This window comes from Schistocerca cancellata, chromosome 11 (genome assembly GCF_023864275.1).
Source record: "Schistocerca cancellata isolate TAMUIC-IGC-003103 chromosome 11, iqSchCanc2.1, whole genome shotgun sequence".
NCBI classification, from domain to species: domain Eukaryota; kingdom Metazoa; phylum Arthropoda; class Insecta; order Orthoptera; family Acrididae; genus Schistocerca; species Schistocerca cancellata.
Genome location: NC_064636.1, coordinates 21,674,829 through 21,691,925, shown reverse-complemented (window position 1 = coordinate 21,691,925; position 17,097 = coordinate 21,674,829). Strand labels below are relative to the sequence as shown.

At 41.5% G+C, this 17,097-nt stretch overlaps 1 protein-coding gene across 1 annotated transcript in view; it reads left to right on the top strand.

The window, feature by feature from the left end:
• Nucleotides 1-17,097, top strand: part of LOC126108671 (basement membrane-specific heparan sulfate proteoglycan core protein) — a 761,963-nt gene that overhangs the window by 398,253 nt on the left and 346,613 nt on the right. The window contains exon 13 of the mRNA XM_049913980.1: nt 1,733-1,849. Coding sequence (XP_049769937.1) covers nt 1,733-1,849 — 117 coding nt within the window. The remainder of the gene's footprint in view (nt 1-1,732; nt 1,850-17,097) is intronic.

Below are 17,097 nucleotides of genomic sequence, written 5' to 3'. Positions count from 1 at the left end.
TTAATGAGAAGGTGCTGCCGCAATGAGAAATGCCTCGGTTTTAATTAAGTCCGCCCCAAATCCTGTTTTGTGTCAGTGACAATCTGTCCCCTATTTTGCAATAATACAAAACGTGCTGCCCTTCTTTGAACTTTCTCAATGTACTCCTTCAATCCTATTTGGTAAGGATCCCAGACCGTGCAGCAGCACTCCAAAAGAGGATGGATGAGCATAGTGTAGGCAGTCTCTTTAGTAGATCTGTTGCATCATCTAAATGTTCTGCCAATAAAACACAGTATTTGGTTTGCCTTCCCCATAACATTTTGTATTGTTCTCTCCAGTTTAAGTTGTTTGTAATTGTAATTCCTAGATATTTAGTTGAATTGACGGCCTTTAGATTTGACTGATTTATTGTCTAACCAAAGTTTAATGGATTCCTTTCAGCACTCGTGTGGATGACCACACACTTTTCCTTATTTAGGGTCAGTTCTCGACTTCTGCAAGGCGTTCGATACAGTTCCCCACAGTCATTTAATGAACAAAGTAAGAGCATATGGACTATCAGACCAATTGTGTGATTGGATTGAAGAGTTCCTAGATAACAGAATGCAGCATGTCATTCTCAATGGAGAGAAGTCTTCCGAAGGAAGAGTGATTTCAGGTGTTCCGCAGGGGAGTGTCGTAGGACCATTGCTATTCACAATAAACATAAATGAACTTGTGGATAACACCGGAAGTTCACTGAGGCTTTTTGCAAATGATGCTGTGGTGTGTCAAGAGGTTGTAACACTGCAAAATTGTACTGAAATGCAGGAGGATCTACAGCGAATTGACGCATGGTGCAGGGAATGGCAATTGAATCTCAATGTAGACAAGTGTAATGTGCTGCGAATACATTTAGCTACAATATAGCAGGTCAGCAACTGGAAGCAGTTAATTCCATGAATTATCTGGGAGTAGGCATTAGGAGTGATTTAAAATGGAATGACCATATAAAATTAATCGTCAGTAAAGCAGATGCCAGACTGAGATTCGTTGGAAGAATCCTAAGGAAATGCAATCCAAAAACAAAGGAAGTAGGTTACAGTACGCTTGTTTGCCCACTGCTCGAATACTGCTCAGCAGTGTGGGATCCGTACCAGATAGGGTTGATAGAAGAGATAGAGAAGATCCAACGGAGAGAAGCACGCTTCGTTACAGGATCATTTAGTAATCGCGAAAGCGTTACGGAGATGATAGATAAACTCCAGTGGAAGACTCTGCAGGAGAGACGCTCAGTAGCTCGGTACGGGCTTTTGTCGAAGTTCCGAGAACATACCTTCACAGAAGAGTCGAGCAGTATATTGCTCCCTCCTACGTATATCTCGCGAAGAGACCGTGAGGATAAAATCAGAGAGATTAGAGCCCACACAGAAGTATACCGACAATCCTTCTTTCCACGGATGATACGAGACAGGAGAACCGATAGAGGTACTCGAGGTACCCTCCGCCACACAGTCAGGTGGCTTGCAGAGTGTGGATGTAGATGTAGATGTAGAGGAAATGTTGCTATGCTCTCGAGTTGCCGGGCGACACGATCTTGAGTCGACTACCTTCGTGACTGGGAAACAAATCTATTCTCTTCAGTTGGCAACCTCTGTGGCTCGGGAATCGTGCTTGTGACCATCGTGACTGGAGAAGCGTATCTGTGCTACTGAGTTGCCAACCTTTACCTCGTGTTTGACTGATACGTGTGTCTTATTTCCTCCCGCAGTGACGTGTTTGCCGTCCGAGTTCAAGTGCCAGGACCAGTCACGGTGCATCGACCAGTCGCTGCGGTGCGACGGGCGGTACGACTGCCCAGACGGGAGCGACGAGGGAGAACTGTGCAGTATGTACCAGAGCCGTATGATGTCTGCCAATCACAGTAGATGTGTAGCTATTTGGGGTATCGGAGCCTGACTGAGATGGGAGATTCAGTAGCAGGTTTAGACCTAGGTAACTAAATGTGGTTGCATGCCACCAGCTCTGTTTATTGACCACTGCTTCTGACGGTAGGAGATTAATGAGGAGACTGTACGGCCTGGTACTCTCCGAGTTTATTTGTCTGCAAAATACTAACGCGAATTCTTTATAGACGAATGGAAAAACTGGTAGAAGTGAACCTCAGGGAAGATCAGTTTGGATTCCGTAGAAATGTTAGAACACGTGAGGCAATACTGACCTTACGCCGTATCTTAGAAGAAAGATTAAGGAAAGGGAAAGCTACGTTTCTAGCATTTGTAGACTTAGAGAAAGCTTTTGACAATGTTGACTGGAATACTCTCTTTCAAATTCTAGAGGTGGCAGGGGTAAAATACAGGGAGCGAAAGGCTATTTACAGTTTGTACAGAAACAAGATGGCAGTTACAAGAGTTGAGGGGCGTGAAAGGGAAGCAGCGGTTGGGAAAGGAGTGAGACAGGGTTGTAGCCTCTCCTCGATGTTATTCAGTCTGTATATTGAGCAAGCAGTAAAGGAAACAAAGGAAAAATTCATAGTAGGTATTAAAATCCATGGAGAAGAAATAAAAACTTTGAGGTTCGCCGATGACATTGTAATTCTGTCAGAGACGGCAAAGGACTTCGAAGAGCAGTTGAACGGAATGGACAGTGTCTTGAAAGGGGGATATAAGATGAACATCAACAAAAGCAAAATGAGGATCATGGAATGTAGTCGGGTGATGCTGAGGGAATTAAATTAGGAAATGAGACGCTTAAAGTAGTAAAGGAGTTTTGCTATTTGGGGAGCAAAATAACTAATGATGGTCGAAGTAGAGAGGATATAAAATGTAGACTGGCAATGGCAAGGAAAGCATTTCTGAAGAAGAGGAATTTGTTAACATCGAGTATAGATTTAAGTGTCAGGAAGTCGTTTCTGAAAGTATTTGTATGGAGTGTAGCCGTGTATGGAAGTGAAACATGGACGATAAATAGTTTAGACAAGAAGAGAATAGAAGCTTTCGAAATGTGGTGCTACAGAAGAATGCTGATAATTAGATGGGTAGATCACATAACTAATGAGGAGGTATTGAATAGAACTGGAGAGAAGAGAAATTTGTGGCACAACTTGACTAGAAGAAGGGATCGGTTGGTAGGACATATTGTGAGACATCAAGGGATCACCAATTTAGTATTGGAGGTCAGCGCGGAGGGTAAAAATCGTAGAGGGAGACTAAGAGATGAGTACAATAAGCAGATTCAGAAGGATGTAGGTTGCAGTAGGTACTGGGAGATGAAGAAGCTTGCACAGGGTAGAGTAGCATGGAGAGCTGCATCAAACCAGTCTCAGGACTGAAGACCACAACAACAACAACATATAGGATTTGGAGGTAATTGCAGGGAGATGAATTTATGTGAAGCAGTATGACACAATTACAAAAAAAAAACTCAAATAAGATGCCTTTATTATTGTAGGTGAACTATGTAATAAATAGATGCACGGGCTCACATATTGTAATGTGCAAGTTGCTATCTTCCGTGCCAACAGGGCCAGGGCCAAGTGGCACAAACTGAAAGGTGCACCAGAGTTGGCACAACTGTGCTTTCTGTACTGGACATATGAGAGTTAGTAGCGAAACCGACGCGGGTGAAAGCGTATGAGGAAAAAGGCTACGAGGGTGCGAGGTGCCAAATGATAAGTAACTACAGTGGAAAAATCTTCTCAAACTGGCCCAGTGCGCCAAACCCAGAATGAAACCACGTGGCAGATTGACGACTGTGGCGTGGTACACTGGCCAACCTTAGTATGGTCTGTAAGAGGTTACCCGTGCTCATTTAGGCAAAAAGGGGTAGATTCCAAGTTCTGCCTCAGAGGAAGCAATGTGCAAACAGTTAATATATGAAATGATAACCCAAACAAAATTTACACAGTTTACAGACAGATGAGATGCAGGAGTTTACCCTGATGATTGTGGTGTCGGGGAAGGTTTCCGGCCATAGAGTTAAATGATAAAATAAAATATGCCCAATCATAAAAAAGTGGATCCCGTACTAGATGCAGTAAGTGCTAGGAAAAGAAAGAAAGACTAAATCAACAGATGTGACAGTGACAATTTAGCCCAATTTCCAAATATATGTGGAGACAGACTTTTCGGAAATGAAACAATACGTTAATCTGAAAACTACTTTTGGTAACAGTTGGGAAAGATGGAGTAGGATAATAAAGGGTGAAAGAAAGATAACCTTGTTTTTATGGAGTAATATTAAAACTTTTCATTAAGACCAAACTCTAATTTGCATATTTCTCAAGAATCGTATATTGAAAAAAATTTAAGACAGAAAGCTTTATACCACAGCTCCTCCAGTTTCTCTCTCTAAATTTTCTGATTTTTGTAAATTGCCCAATTTGCTCTTTGATTTCAATTTACTGTGTAAACATTTAAGAAAACTGTAACTGAAATATTTAGTTAAATAGTGCATAGTAGAGCAATTTTTTGATTGCAAGTCACTGGTTGAAAGCCCAAAGTAAAAGATTTTTTTTTGTACTTTTATTGAAATTTTAAATTTAATAACAAATAGAAATGTTAATTAACAGATACTGAATCAGAGTTTTTAAAAATATTCTTATTATTGTTAATTACTGATTATGTGAAAATGATCCAAACATGCAAAATTCCGTATTGTTGAATGCAAAAAGTCATATTCATGACTAATACTGTTGAGTCACTGTAAATTTAAAAAAAAATGTTTTCTGTTTGATGTTTTGCACTGTTGCAGCAAATTGTAATTAATTAGGAACACTAGTATTTTCATAGAATTAGTAAATAGAATAAAAACATGTTAATTTTATTAAAAATTATGATTCAGTGTTTGTTACTTCATATTTATATCTGTTATTATATATGGAGTTTATTTTTAAGACTTGTGTCATACTGCTTTAGGAAATTCATGTCCAGGCACTGATTTTCACATCCCAGAAAATCGAAGATGGTCAGTCGTAAGGCTCCTGTTGCCAGTAAGAAAAGTGCTGATCTGCCAAGGGTACAATAAGAGCAAGGAGGAGGTTGGGGAAAAGAGAGAGAGAAAGTGTGTGCTATGGGAGAGGACAGTATCTTATGGATCAATAGAAAATAGCTGCACTGTTTTTATATTTTACAACTGCATTGAACCAACTATTTGTCGATTAGCGTATCACATATTTCACTCCCATCTCAGTCAGAGCTTCACCAATACTTCACAACCCCATGTTACTGGGTCATTGTAGTTGGACTTGTGCACAGTGCACAATGCACAATACTAATTTATCTACGGTAGTAGTGTGACACAAACATGTTCCGAATCTTACTGACGGGCTAAAATCGAAGGGGTTGGCAGAACAAATAGGTAGCTCTCAGAAAATATTTGAAATATTGCATGTTAAATGTTTGATTAAATTCGAAGTCAGGAACATAAACACTATAAGACGAAGCAATTTATATACAGGGTGGGCAAAATAGAATTGATCCAGTAAAAGATTTCATACATCTAAGTATAGGCAAACCAGTTTACACCATCTGCGTCCAGTGTGAACAATGTAAACTGAGTTCCTGTCTTTAGATGCATGAAATATTTTATTGGGCCAATTTTCTTTTGGCCACCCTGTATAAATTGGGTGTGTTCCTGCATTCTGTAATTCTGATACAGTTAATGATTATGACGTTCAAGATACAAATTATCACGACTGGATACTTATTGTAACTTTATTTTTTTTTTTACTTGACAACGGTCTCCAATTTGACCGAAATCAGTAGTTTTGATACAGTGTCCTAGGTCTATATCTGTTATCTCAGAATCGCGAATTAAAAAAAAAAAAAAGAAGCAAATAAAGTTGCCAAATAATGAAACCAGCAGACTCTGTATAAGGTGATGAACACTAGGGAAAATGTATCAAAAGCAGTGAACCCATGTCCTTTTTTTAATATCTGGTCTGCTGAGAATGCAGTTCACAATTTGTATACATTTTGAGAGTCATTGTGCAGCAACAAACTGCATTATCCACTAAGGGGAAGATATGAAACTTGAGCCCAATATCCTTCTCACTGTCAACCGCATTGACTAAGTGGCTCAGTGGACAAATAGCAGGGAAGACAAAAGTCAGGCCAATAAGATACGTTCATGCATTAGTAACACAATGCAAACTTTTACTGTGCCTGTAATTATTTTATTATTGACGTGACATTTGATCCGTAATTCTTTTTGCATTCCTTCCACTGCATTGACTCAGAAACATATGGTTGTAAGCTGATCTACACTGGGCATTGCTGTTTTACATTGCTATTTTCATTGTTCTGGAAATCAGTGAGGATTGCGCTGCTGGAATAGCATAGTGTTTAGACATATTTACTGCGGTAAAACTCTTGTATTTTGAAGTTTGACTAACTTTCCACCTTGGCATACTCATTGTGAGCAAGAATTCTTCCACAGTTTAAACACTTCACTTGATTGTTTCATCTGCAATTTGTACTTTCTTGTTGATGTAATGTATTTGTGTGACCTTGAGTGTTGTCATTAGTAATCTATCTTTTTTTCCCAGCAGCAGATAGCTCGTTTCTTTACAGTGTGAAGATTGTCGCCAGTATTCCAGCGTTGTAGAAATATTTAGGCTTAATTACTTATCTGTCTTAGAGTCTTCAACGGTGTGTTCTATTTTTCTCATGTACTTTTTTTTCTTGTTTTTGAGATAAGTAATAAGCGAATTGGAATGAGAGATGTGTTATGTCCCACGATTGTCAAAGTGAACCATGTTTATGTTGGTACTATTTAATTTAAAAGAAATATAAATTACAAGTCAAGTTTTTTTTTTGAAGCCATGAAAGCTTATAAACTTAAATAGCTTTAAAATAAGAAATAATTCCCCAGTAAATTTGAATCGATTAAATAACCTATTTGTGGGACTTTTATCATCCCCCTAATTAAAAAATCTGGGATCAACTAAATAATGTAATCCAATAACTGCCAAAACTGTTAAAGTAATATTGCGGTCTGATGTAACAAGTAATTTTGCTTTAGGCAGAGGGACAATTAATCTAACACAGCTGTGGCATAATAATTTTTAATAGCTTTTTTTTCAACTGAAGTAAGAAACTGTATTTTACCATTTGCATTTTGAAAGATTAATAGTGAATAATTTTTATTAACAGCTCACTGAAGTTGGTTATTCAGCCATCATTAATTAATTAGATAAGCTTGTTATGTAAAAATATAAGGCACATATGTCATCACTTGCAAGGTGTCTTGTTGCTGCTGTAAAAGAGTTTGAGCATTGTTTTGTTTTTGTTGTACACACACTTTTGGATCCCATTTGTCAGCTGTTACCAACACTTGAAAAAGGTAATGTCTTTTTTATGTTTTATTTTGCTTTTTGGCTTATAGTCAGCTGATGAGCTCTCCACCGTTTGTTTTTTTTTGGACGATGCCTCATCGGTACTAAAAAAATTACATTAAAAAAAAAATAACACACTTAGTGGCAGCATGGTTTGCAAAATGATAACATTTAACAGTGAATAAGGTTGATAGGTGACTAATGAGTTAATACTGATAGTTCATAATTCAGACTAATACAAGAAACCTCCCAGTCCTTCATCTGCAATTAACTTTGTTTGCGCATACCAGTAGGTGGAAGTGTAATGAACCTATAACTTTTTTTTTATCTGTTGACATGCTGTGAAGCACTTGAGTTTTGCCAGTTTCATAGCCTGCTGCTTGGAGTTTTGACTGGATGGGCATGCCTTAGCTGCTAGCTAATATTTGCACTGCATGTATTCCTGCAATTACCGGCAGAACCGATACCTACCATTTCCCAACTCCTCGATAACCATTCTGTTCCTCTCCCACAGTGCATCATTGTTTTTTCCTGCGGACCACTTCAGCAGATTAGAGTGCACCGTTAGCGTTACGTCAGTTCGGCCGTGCCGTGTAAGGCACGCTCGGTACAGTTCTGCACTGTTGCCTGATAAACAGAATATGAGTATTAGCATACGGAGTGTCAGACCAGCTTTGTAACTGAACTGGACAGCTCCTGGAATACCGCACATCATTATTAATGTAGGGAAAGCTTCAGGCATAAAAGTAACTTGTGGGCACACCCCAATGGAGCATTGCAGGGCAGTTACCTTTCGCAGTAATATACAGGGCTGTTCAAAAAGAAGAAACAGATTTCAAACATTTGTTGCCTCCAATCTACAGAAGATAGAAACACAATTCCGATGTTCCTGGAAAGAGCAAAGTTCAAGTTTTTATGCATTCAGTGTGAGCCCCACATGTTACACTACAGATCTCAGAACGGTGGCTCATTTCCTGCCACACGTGCAGCAGCTGGTCTCTCGTTATCGAATTCACAGCTTCGACAATGCGATGTCACAGGTTTTCAAGAGTGTCAGGTGTAGGGGGGATAAAAATGTGGTCTTTTATGTAACCCCACAGATAAAAGTCACAAGTTGTGAGGTCCGGAGACCTTGGAGGCCACCAATGATGAAGTTCATCTGCTGCTGCTCCTCTTCCAGTCCAACATCCCAGACCTCACACCTTGGGACTTTTATCTGTGGGGTTACATAAAAGACTGCATTTTTATGCCACCTGTGCCTGACGCTCTCGAAAGTCTGCTTCGTCACGTTGTCGAATCTGTGAGTTCGATAATGAGAGACCAGCTGCTTTGTGTATGGCAGGAAATGAGCCACCGTGTTGATATTTGTTGTGTAACACATGGGGCTCACATTGAATGCATAAAAATGTGAACTTTTCTCTTTCCAGGAATGTTGGAATTGTGTTTCTACTTTTTTTAAATTTGGAAACAATAAATGTTCCAAATCTGTTCCTTCTTTTTAAATGATGATGATGATGATGATGATGTCCCATACTCCTTGACAGAGCGTAAGGGAAGATGCGAGAGAGCCTCACTGCTGTACTAGGTAACGTCCTAACGGAGGTGGTTTGCCATTGCCTTCCTCTGACTGTAATGAATGAGGATGACACAACAACACCCATTCATTTCGAGGCAGATGAAAATCCCTGACCCCACCGGGAATCGAACCCGGGACCCCGTGTTCGGGAAGTGAGAATGCTACCGGGAGACCGTGAGCTGCGGACTCTTTTTAAATAGCCCTGTATATAAATGAACTAGCGGATAACACCAGAAGCATTGTATGCCTTTTTGCTGAATATGCTGTCATATACAGAGAAGTCACAACACTAGAAAATGGTAGCAAAATATGGGAAGATCTGCAGAGGATTGATGATTAGTGCAGGGATTTGCTGGTGACCTTCAACAAAAGTAAATATAACATACTGCTCATAAATAGACAGTAAGACCAGTCATTGTATCATTACAGGAATGCTGAACAATCGCTAAAAGCAGCCACATCCATTAAATACCTAAGAGTACTCGCAGGGAACAATTCAGAGTGGAACGGCCACTTAAAACTGATTGTGCATAAGGCAGATACCAGACAGATTCGTCAGAAGGGTCTTCAGGGAGGGTATTCCATTCACAAAGTAAGTGGCGTACAAACCACACGTAAAACTGATACTTGAATTTGGCTTGTTAGTCTGGGGTCCACACCAGATACGATTGATAAAGGAAATAGAGAAGATCCAACGAAGAGCAGCACATTTCGTTACGGTTCCATTTAGTAAAATGCGAGCATCGCGAAGTTGCTCAGCCGACTTCAGCGGCGGATGCTACAAGAGAGGCATTGTGCGTCCCTGTGTGTTTTACTGTTAAAGTTCTGAGGGCATAAATTCCTAGAAGAATCAACCAATCTATTGCTTTCACCTACGTACAGGGTGAGCGCAAAGTCTTGCCCTAATTTTAACAATTTATTACAGAATAATTGTTTGACATAATAATTTACATTTGAGCCGTTACATACTACTTTTTTATTTTTTAAGACCACTTACATTAGTAAACCTCAACGTGTGCTCCCTCGGTAGCTCGGAGAATGTCGAGGCGGTATTCCAGTTCCCGCCAGGGGTTTGGTAACATGTCCTGTCACAGTACCCACAACAGCTTGTATCCTAGCCTTTAGTTCGTCAACGTCAGCAACTGGTGTGATGAAGACTCTGTCCTTTATACAGCCCCAGAAAAAAGGTCAAGTTGCGTAATGTCTGGTGAGTGGGGTGGCCAGGGTATTGGACCATTCCTTCCAATCCACAAATCCGCTCTCTAGACATTACGCCCCTTGACTTTTTTTTTTTTCTGAGCTATATAAAGGACGGAGTCTTCGTCACAACAGTTGCTGACGTCGACAACTGAAGGCTAGGATACAAGCTGCTGTGGGTACTGTGACAGAACACATGTTACCAAACACCTGGCGGGAAATTGAAGTTCTCCAAGCTACCACGGGAGCACACATTGAAGTTTACTAATGTAAGTGGTCTAAAAAAAATTAGTGACACTAAACTATGTAATGGCATCAAATGTAACTTATTATGTCAAACAGTTATTCTGTTATAAATCTTTATAATCAGAGCAAGACTTTGTCCTCACCCTGTATATCTCATAAAAAGACAACGAAAGCAAATTTAGAGATATATAATCTCACATGGAGGCTTACCAGCAACCGTTCTTCCCACGGAACATTCGCAACTGAAACGGGAAAAGGTGGAGGGAGGGGAGTAATACTGGTACGCAAAGTACTCTCCACCACACACCGTGAGGTGACTTGTTGTGACATTGCGGCAAAATACTTGTGTGGGAGTAGAATAAACAGGAAATAGGGATCGCTAAAAATAACAACACAGAAGTCTTTTACACAACCTGCTGTTGGCAGGGGTGATTCCGACAAAAGACCAGCAAAAATGGCAGGATTTTCACATGTGAGCACACTTGTATCTATGGGGGAACTGAAATTCCACATTAGTGACAAGGTGAACAGGGTCAATATCCACGAAGCAGACTTCACGAGAGTTTGATCCTGAAAAAATTGGTCGCGTAAAGAATGACTTGGTGTCCTCCTGGTGCAATCCCACCTCACGAGTTGGTCCTGTAGCTCTGTAGTTAGTGGTCCTGCCACTGTCACTGTTCATTTTTGTACACCATCTGTTCGTGACTCATTTAGTAAATAGCTATAACAATAACTCAGTTCCAGTCACATACATTTTCCAGTATTTATCATCCAAGCGTGACTGAAACTGAGGAATTGTTACTGTAGAAATTTTGTGACGTAGTTGCAAACCTCAGAAAATTACCTGCAGTATGGTTAGATTTAAAAAATAATTAGTCTGAAATGCAGAATTTTGGGACAGTAAAAATTAACTGTGGAGGTCTTTCGACTAAGCTGTGGACACCGTCACAATTAGCACGAAGCTGTCGTGTTTCGAGGTAAAACAATGGTTTCAATTCCTTACTTCCTCTTTCCAAAATCCAGTCGTGTGTGCAGTGCCTAAGACTGCTAGTGGACACTGCTGCCTTTGGGAAGAAGTGGTTGTGTGCGATCTGCTGAGAGACAAAATTTCTGTGTACCAGATCTAATTCCCGTTTAATATCTCTGGCCATTCATAAAAAAAATATTGATAAAAATTGAAATTCAAATAACTGAAACTTAAAAGAAGTTGCAGAGAGATCGTAAATTCTTTGCTGACAATTTAAATCCTTTACCCTGTTTTTCAATGAAAACTCATTAAATAACTATGCAGTCTTTGGATAGGATTGAGAACAAAACTTCATTTGCCTGGAGCTAAGCCAGCTTGAGAAGTGGGGAGATGCAGATAGAAAGAAAGAAAAATAATCTACACCTCACATCACATTTCTTTTATTTTCTATCAGCTGTTTATCTGCCCTTTCATTCTCATCAGTTTACCCTGTCTGAATTTTCTTCTGTTTCACACTAATCATATGTTGCTGTTTTACCACTCTTTTAAATGCATGAACTCCCAGACCACCTGAATGTGTGTCTGGTTAATGGCTAACTTTGGCATCTGGTCAGTTCTCTTCAGCTTGTTTCTCCATGTTAGAGGATGAGAATTAAACTTTCCTGTTAAAAGTAAATTATCACAAAAAGTAAAATTTAGCTTATTTCTCACACACACTGTCAGTAAGTTCAGAAAAGTTTCAGTCTTGCTTATTGGAAGAAGATGAAGCTCTTCAAAAAGCAGTGAACAGTCCCATAAAAGTGATCTAGGATTTTTCTGTTTGGCCGCTACCCCAAGAAACTTTCACCATAACAAAAAACAGAAAAAGCTATTTATTTTAATAATGGCATTACTATTAAGGATGGTTGCTGTTTTTTGCCATTTGTAAGAATAAATCTTTTCATTATTACACAGCTGTGGACACATTAATTTTCAATAAAGTAGCATCTTCCCCTTTGCCCCCCCCCCCCCCCCTGCACACACACACACACACACACACACACACACTTGTTGACTCCCATTTCTTTTGGCTGGCTCTTGTGCATTTGATGGACAAGACACATTCATATCTCCTCCATGTAAGAAGTGAGCAGATAGCACTATTCCTCCATGGCATCAGTGTCCATATTTTCCTCATTTGAGCTCAATGACAAATCGCACTGTGTGGAACCAGTAAGAACATCACAGAGATGCAGTGTTTTGGACATCTCCCTTTTCCAGTTCTCATGGCTCAGCTGAAGAACATTTAAGAAATTTGCCAGGAGAGAATATCTGTTCTAAATTATTAAAAAAACATCGGATATAACAGTTTGTACCTTCTCTACAGTGTTATTGCATTAAGCATCAGCTCTTTACAGAGGTGACATTCTTTTGGCGAGCCAACTGTTGAGCGTAATCAACTTTGAAAACAGCTGCTAAATGAATCTGTTTGTTTAGCTAGCAGTTCACTTAACCGAAAAATTGCAATGGACCGAATTTAAAACAACCACCTACCATCATAATAGTGTAGGCACCTGCAGTCAGTGTATTGGAGTGGAACACGTGGAAACTTATTAATAGATTATAAACAGCCAATGACGGTAATATACTGCTGACATACAGGTTGGAGATTTCACTTTTGTACCTGAAGACGGTCATATGGAGTGAAACTAGCAGTAAATAAAATTGTTCAGTTCAGCAACTGAAAGTGTTAGTCACAGTGCAACCGTGCAGCAGATCACTGCTGTGGAGCATTGTTTATCAAAAATGTTCCAAACTTATTGAGTGGGCACAGAATGAAATGTAGAAAGACTAGAGGCAACAGGTGACAAACAGTCTACAGACAAACTGTATCAGAAGGAGGAACAGCTTAATGGTCCACTTGCAGTGGCATCCAGGAATAATTAAGTTGAAGGGAAAAAGAGCAGTCGAAGGGAAAATTTGTCATCAAGCCGGTTTAGTAAGTGACGACCGGAGAAAAGAAAGTACACTGTCTGCTATAAAATTGCTCGGACGTGCAAGCGCTCATATTTCTGTGCGACCCCACAGTGTAGGTAAGGGTAATGCCATTTACATTCTGTAAAACGTGGTGTCTCTCCTAAGGGTCGCCAGGTGCATTTTCTCTGTTTTTTTGGCGAGTATTTGCAATTCTGCTTTTGTAATGTGTAGCTGGGGCCAGCCCAAATAACCACTGCTCATGTAGTCTTTCATCTGACACCGAGTGTTGACAGAAAGTGTCGGTTTGTTTCCCACTAGGAGCAAAATTACGTGTAAAGTGGAATTCTACGGGCCCATCGGATTGAGCGGTCCCAGATTAGTGTCGTGTGATATTTGTTTTATTGATAGGCGTTAGCAGGGACAGCAAAACACAAGGGGAAATATTCCGGCAGCAATTACTGAGCAGCGCTCCACACTTGGTGATAGCAGTCAGAACGAGCCAGGACAGAGCTGCCGCTGCTGGTGTACTAGCTATTTTGTGTGTTTTACTGTTCCTTTTAAGGCATAGCAATAAAACAAATCCTGCACTAGACTAAATTGGGAGGATGACGACAGTTCGATCCCGCGTCCAGCCATTCTGATTTAGGTTTTCAGTGATTTCCCTAAATCCCTCCAGGCAAATGCTGGGATAGTTCCTTTGAAGGGCACGACCGACTTCCTTCTCCGTCCTTCCCTAATCCAATGAGACAGATGAACTCGCTTTCTGGTCTCGTCCCCCAAACAACCGAACCAACCGACTAAATTGGGATCACACAGTCGAACGGGCATGTAAAATTCGTTTTGCTCATCACGGGAAATAAAGTGACACTTTCTGTCAGTACTGGGTGTTGCGTGATAGACTTGATGGGAAGTATTTGTTAGGGCCGACTGCAACTTCACATTGCAAACCTAAATTGTAATTATTTGCCGAAACATGAGGCAAAATGTGCCTGACAACCCGTAGGCGAGACACCCTGTATAAGGAAAGATTGTACAGTGGCTTCCTCGTATATAAATCACATGTGAAATGTCATTTGTTCGTGAGAAGATCATATTGTAAAGATACATCTACGAGAACATACTGGAATTCAGTAGTGGCAAGATTATGGGCTGTTGAGGCCGTAAATTGTTCCCACAACTGTCTAATGAATGTGGAATAGGCACGTTCAGGAGGGCCAAACTGAACACCACTCACAATCTCAGTGATGCCATGCGACTAGCGCCAGAGGGGTAGTCACGTCATTCACTCGACAGTGCGGGATTGTACAGCCACGTCACACGGATTCTTTCAGAAGTGTGCTCGTTTGTAACCGGACAGGTGTCCACACGGACAGTGCGATGTAATTCGGAGCGTCACGTACTGTGAGCACGGTGACCGTTCTCGCACCTTTCCTCGATGTGGCAGCAGAGCGAGACATTCTGACAGAGGTGCGCTCGGTGGCAACACAGCACAGGAGTGGCACCACATCCTGAGTTCAGATGAATCTCGGTACTGCTGAGAGTGTACAACTTACAGGGTGTACGAAAAAGTCCGGGAACACTTTCAGTTATTTATTGCACAAGAACTAAACATTGTACAGATGTCATACACATTGCATTTTGAAGCGAAACTCTGAAAGTTTTTCGTACAAACATTCGATACGCGAACCACGAGTGACCCGGCAGACGTCAATACGGTCATCGAATTCTTGCCATACCCGTCCCAGCATGGCATTGTCAACTGTGGCAGTCGCTTCCTGTATTCTCTCCCGGAGCTCTGCTACATCGAGTGGTAGAGGTGGTACGTACACCAGATGTTTAATGTGTCCCCACAGAAAAAGTCACACAGAGTGAGATCTGGTTATCGGGGAGGCCATTTCGTGAAACAGTTGTCACCTTCTGTAGCATGGCCGATCCGTCGATGCGGCAGCCCCGGGTTCAGGTATCAACGAATTTTGTGATGAAAATGGGGTGGAGCCCCATCCTGCTGAAAGATGAACACGTCTGAGTAGGAATATCCAGTGACAGTGTTCTCGATGAAGAAGAATGGCCCGTACAGTTTTCAACATGACGAGGCACAAAAAACATTTACCTTTGGGGAATCACAATCAAATTCAATGCATTCGCGTGGATGCTTTCACCCCAGATTCGACAATTATGCCTGTTCACTTTCCCATTAGTGTGAAAAGTGGCTTTGTCGCTAAAAATTAAGCGATAAACAATGCCATCCCCACCCTCATTCAATTGTTGCAACTGCGAACAAAACTCAAAACGCTTGTCTTTGTCGCCATCATTGACCTCCTGCACTAGCTCCAATTTGAACGGTTTCATTGACAGCTTCTGTCGCAGGACTTTCAACAGTTATTGGAGCCATTTTGTGTTCACGGGAAGCGCAACTCCCCGATTTCTTTGAATCCTTACGAATGTGTCTCGTACGCGCTCCTCATTCTCTTCACTCACATCGGGCCATACGCTTCTCTTTGCCGGGCACAAGCGACTCGTCGTAACGAATTTGCTGTGCCAGTGGTAAATGGCCTTCCCTGTTGATGGCTTCCCACTGTACTTGGTTGTAAACATTCATCGAACAGCTGGAGCACTCTTGTTTCTGCCAAACTCCAACACACAGAAAGCTTGCTCCGAGCGTGAACTTGGCACATTTGCGACTATTGCTGACTGTCGGCAAATTACCAATCTACCATGTGACAGCATTCTTGGGGGGGGGGGGGGGGGGGGGTGGGGGTAAATCTTTCAGGGTTTCTCTTTAAAATGACATATGTATGATATCTGTACAATGTTTGGTTCTTGTGCAATAAGTAATTGAATGTGTTCCTGGATTTTATGTGCACCCCGTATTTATCTGTGTACGGAGACTCTGAGGAGAACAGATATTGCCAGACTGCCTCAGTCACAAATCATCGTACGGGCCTGGAACGTAGCGTGATAGTGTGGGGTGCCATTTGGTACACAACACAATCACCTGTGCTTCACATAGCTGGTAATTTGGACAGCAGGTGTCACATTTCTGATGTGTTAGGGCTGGTGGCTGTGCCATAACTTCATGGCATTATCATTCGACAAGATAACACAAGATCGCACGTTGCCCCTGCTGTCCTGAACTACATCAACCTAGGGTGGCCATGACATTCACCAGATGCATGCCACCACTCACGAGCCACTGTGCGGTTCACGAAGTTTGGCTGAAGCAGCACGGAATGACGTACCTGTGTCTGTCTTCTGAGCTCAGTTCAGCTCAGTGCCCAGCCGGGTTAGAGCCAATGTTGCTGCCAGAAGAGGCTGTTCTGTCTACCCACATTAATGTTAGCACCTGTCAAAATCCTGAATAACCACCTTTTGCAGTACGGGAGTGCAGGAAGTGTGTCATTGAGGTACCGGAAGGTTCCGAGACTCCAGTACTGTGGCCATCTGCGCTACGTTTCTCGGCCGAGAACCCGTGGCGCGAGCAGCCCCAATTGAAGTGGTCCCACAGATTCTCGATTAGGTTTAAAGCTGGGGAGATTGGAAGTCAGAAGAGTACGGTAAACTCACCTGGTGCTCTTCGAACGAGGCACGTACGCTGTGAGCTGTGACACGTCGCATTGACCTGCCGGTAGGTGCCGTCTTGCTGAGGAAAAACAAACTGCGTGTGGGAGTGGGCACGGTCCCCGAGGATAGGTGCGTACTTGTTTTGATTCGTTATCTCTTGCAGAAAGATGAGGGCACCCGGGGAATGCCGTGAAAATATCCCACAGCCCAGACCACTCTGACAGTTATTTATCTATGGTCATCTGTCAGATAGAGGGTGAAATATGATTCATCTGATCAGTAGATATCCAGTTGTGG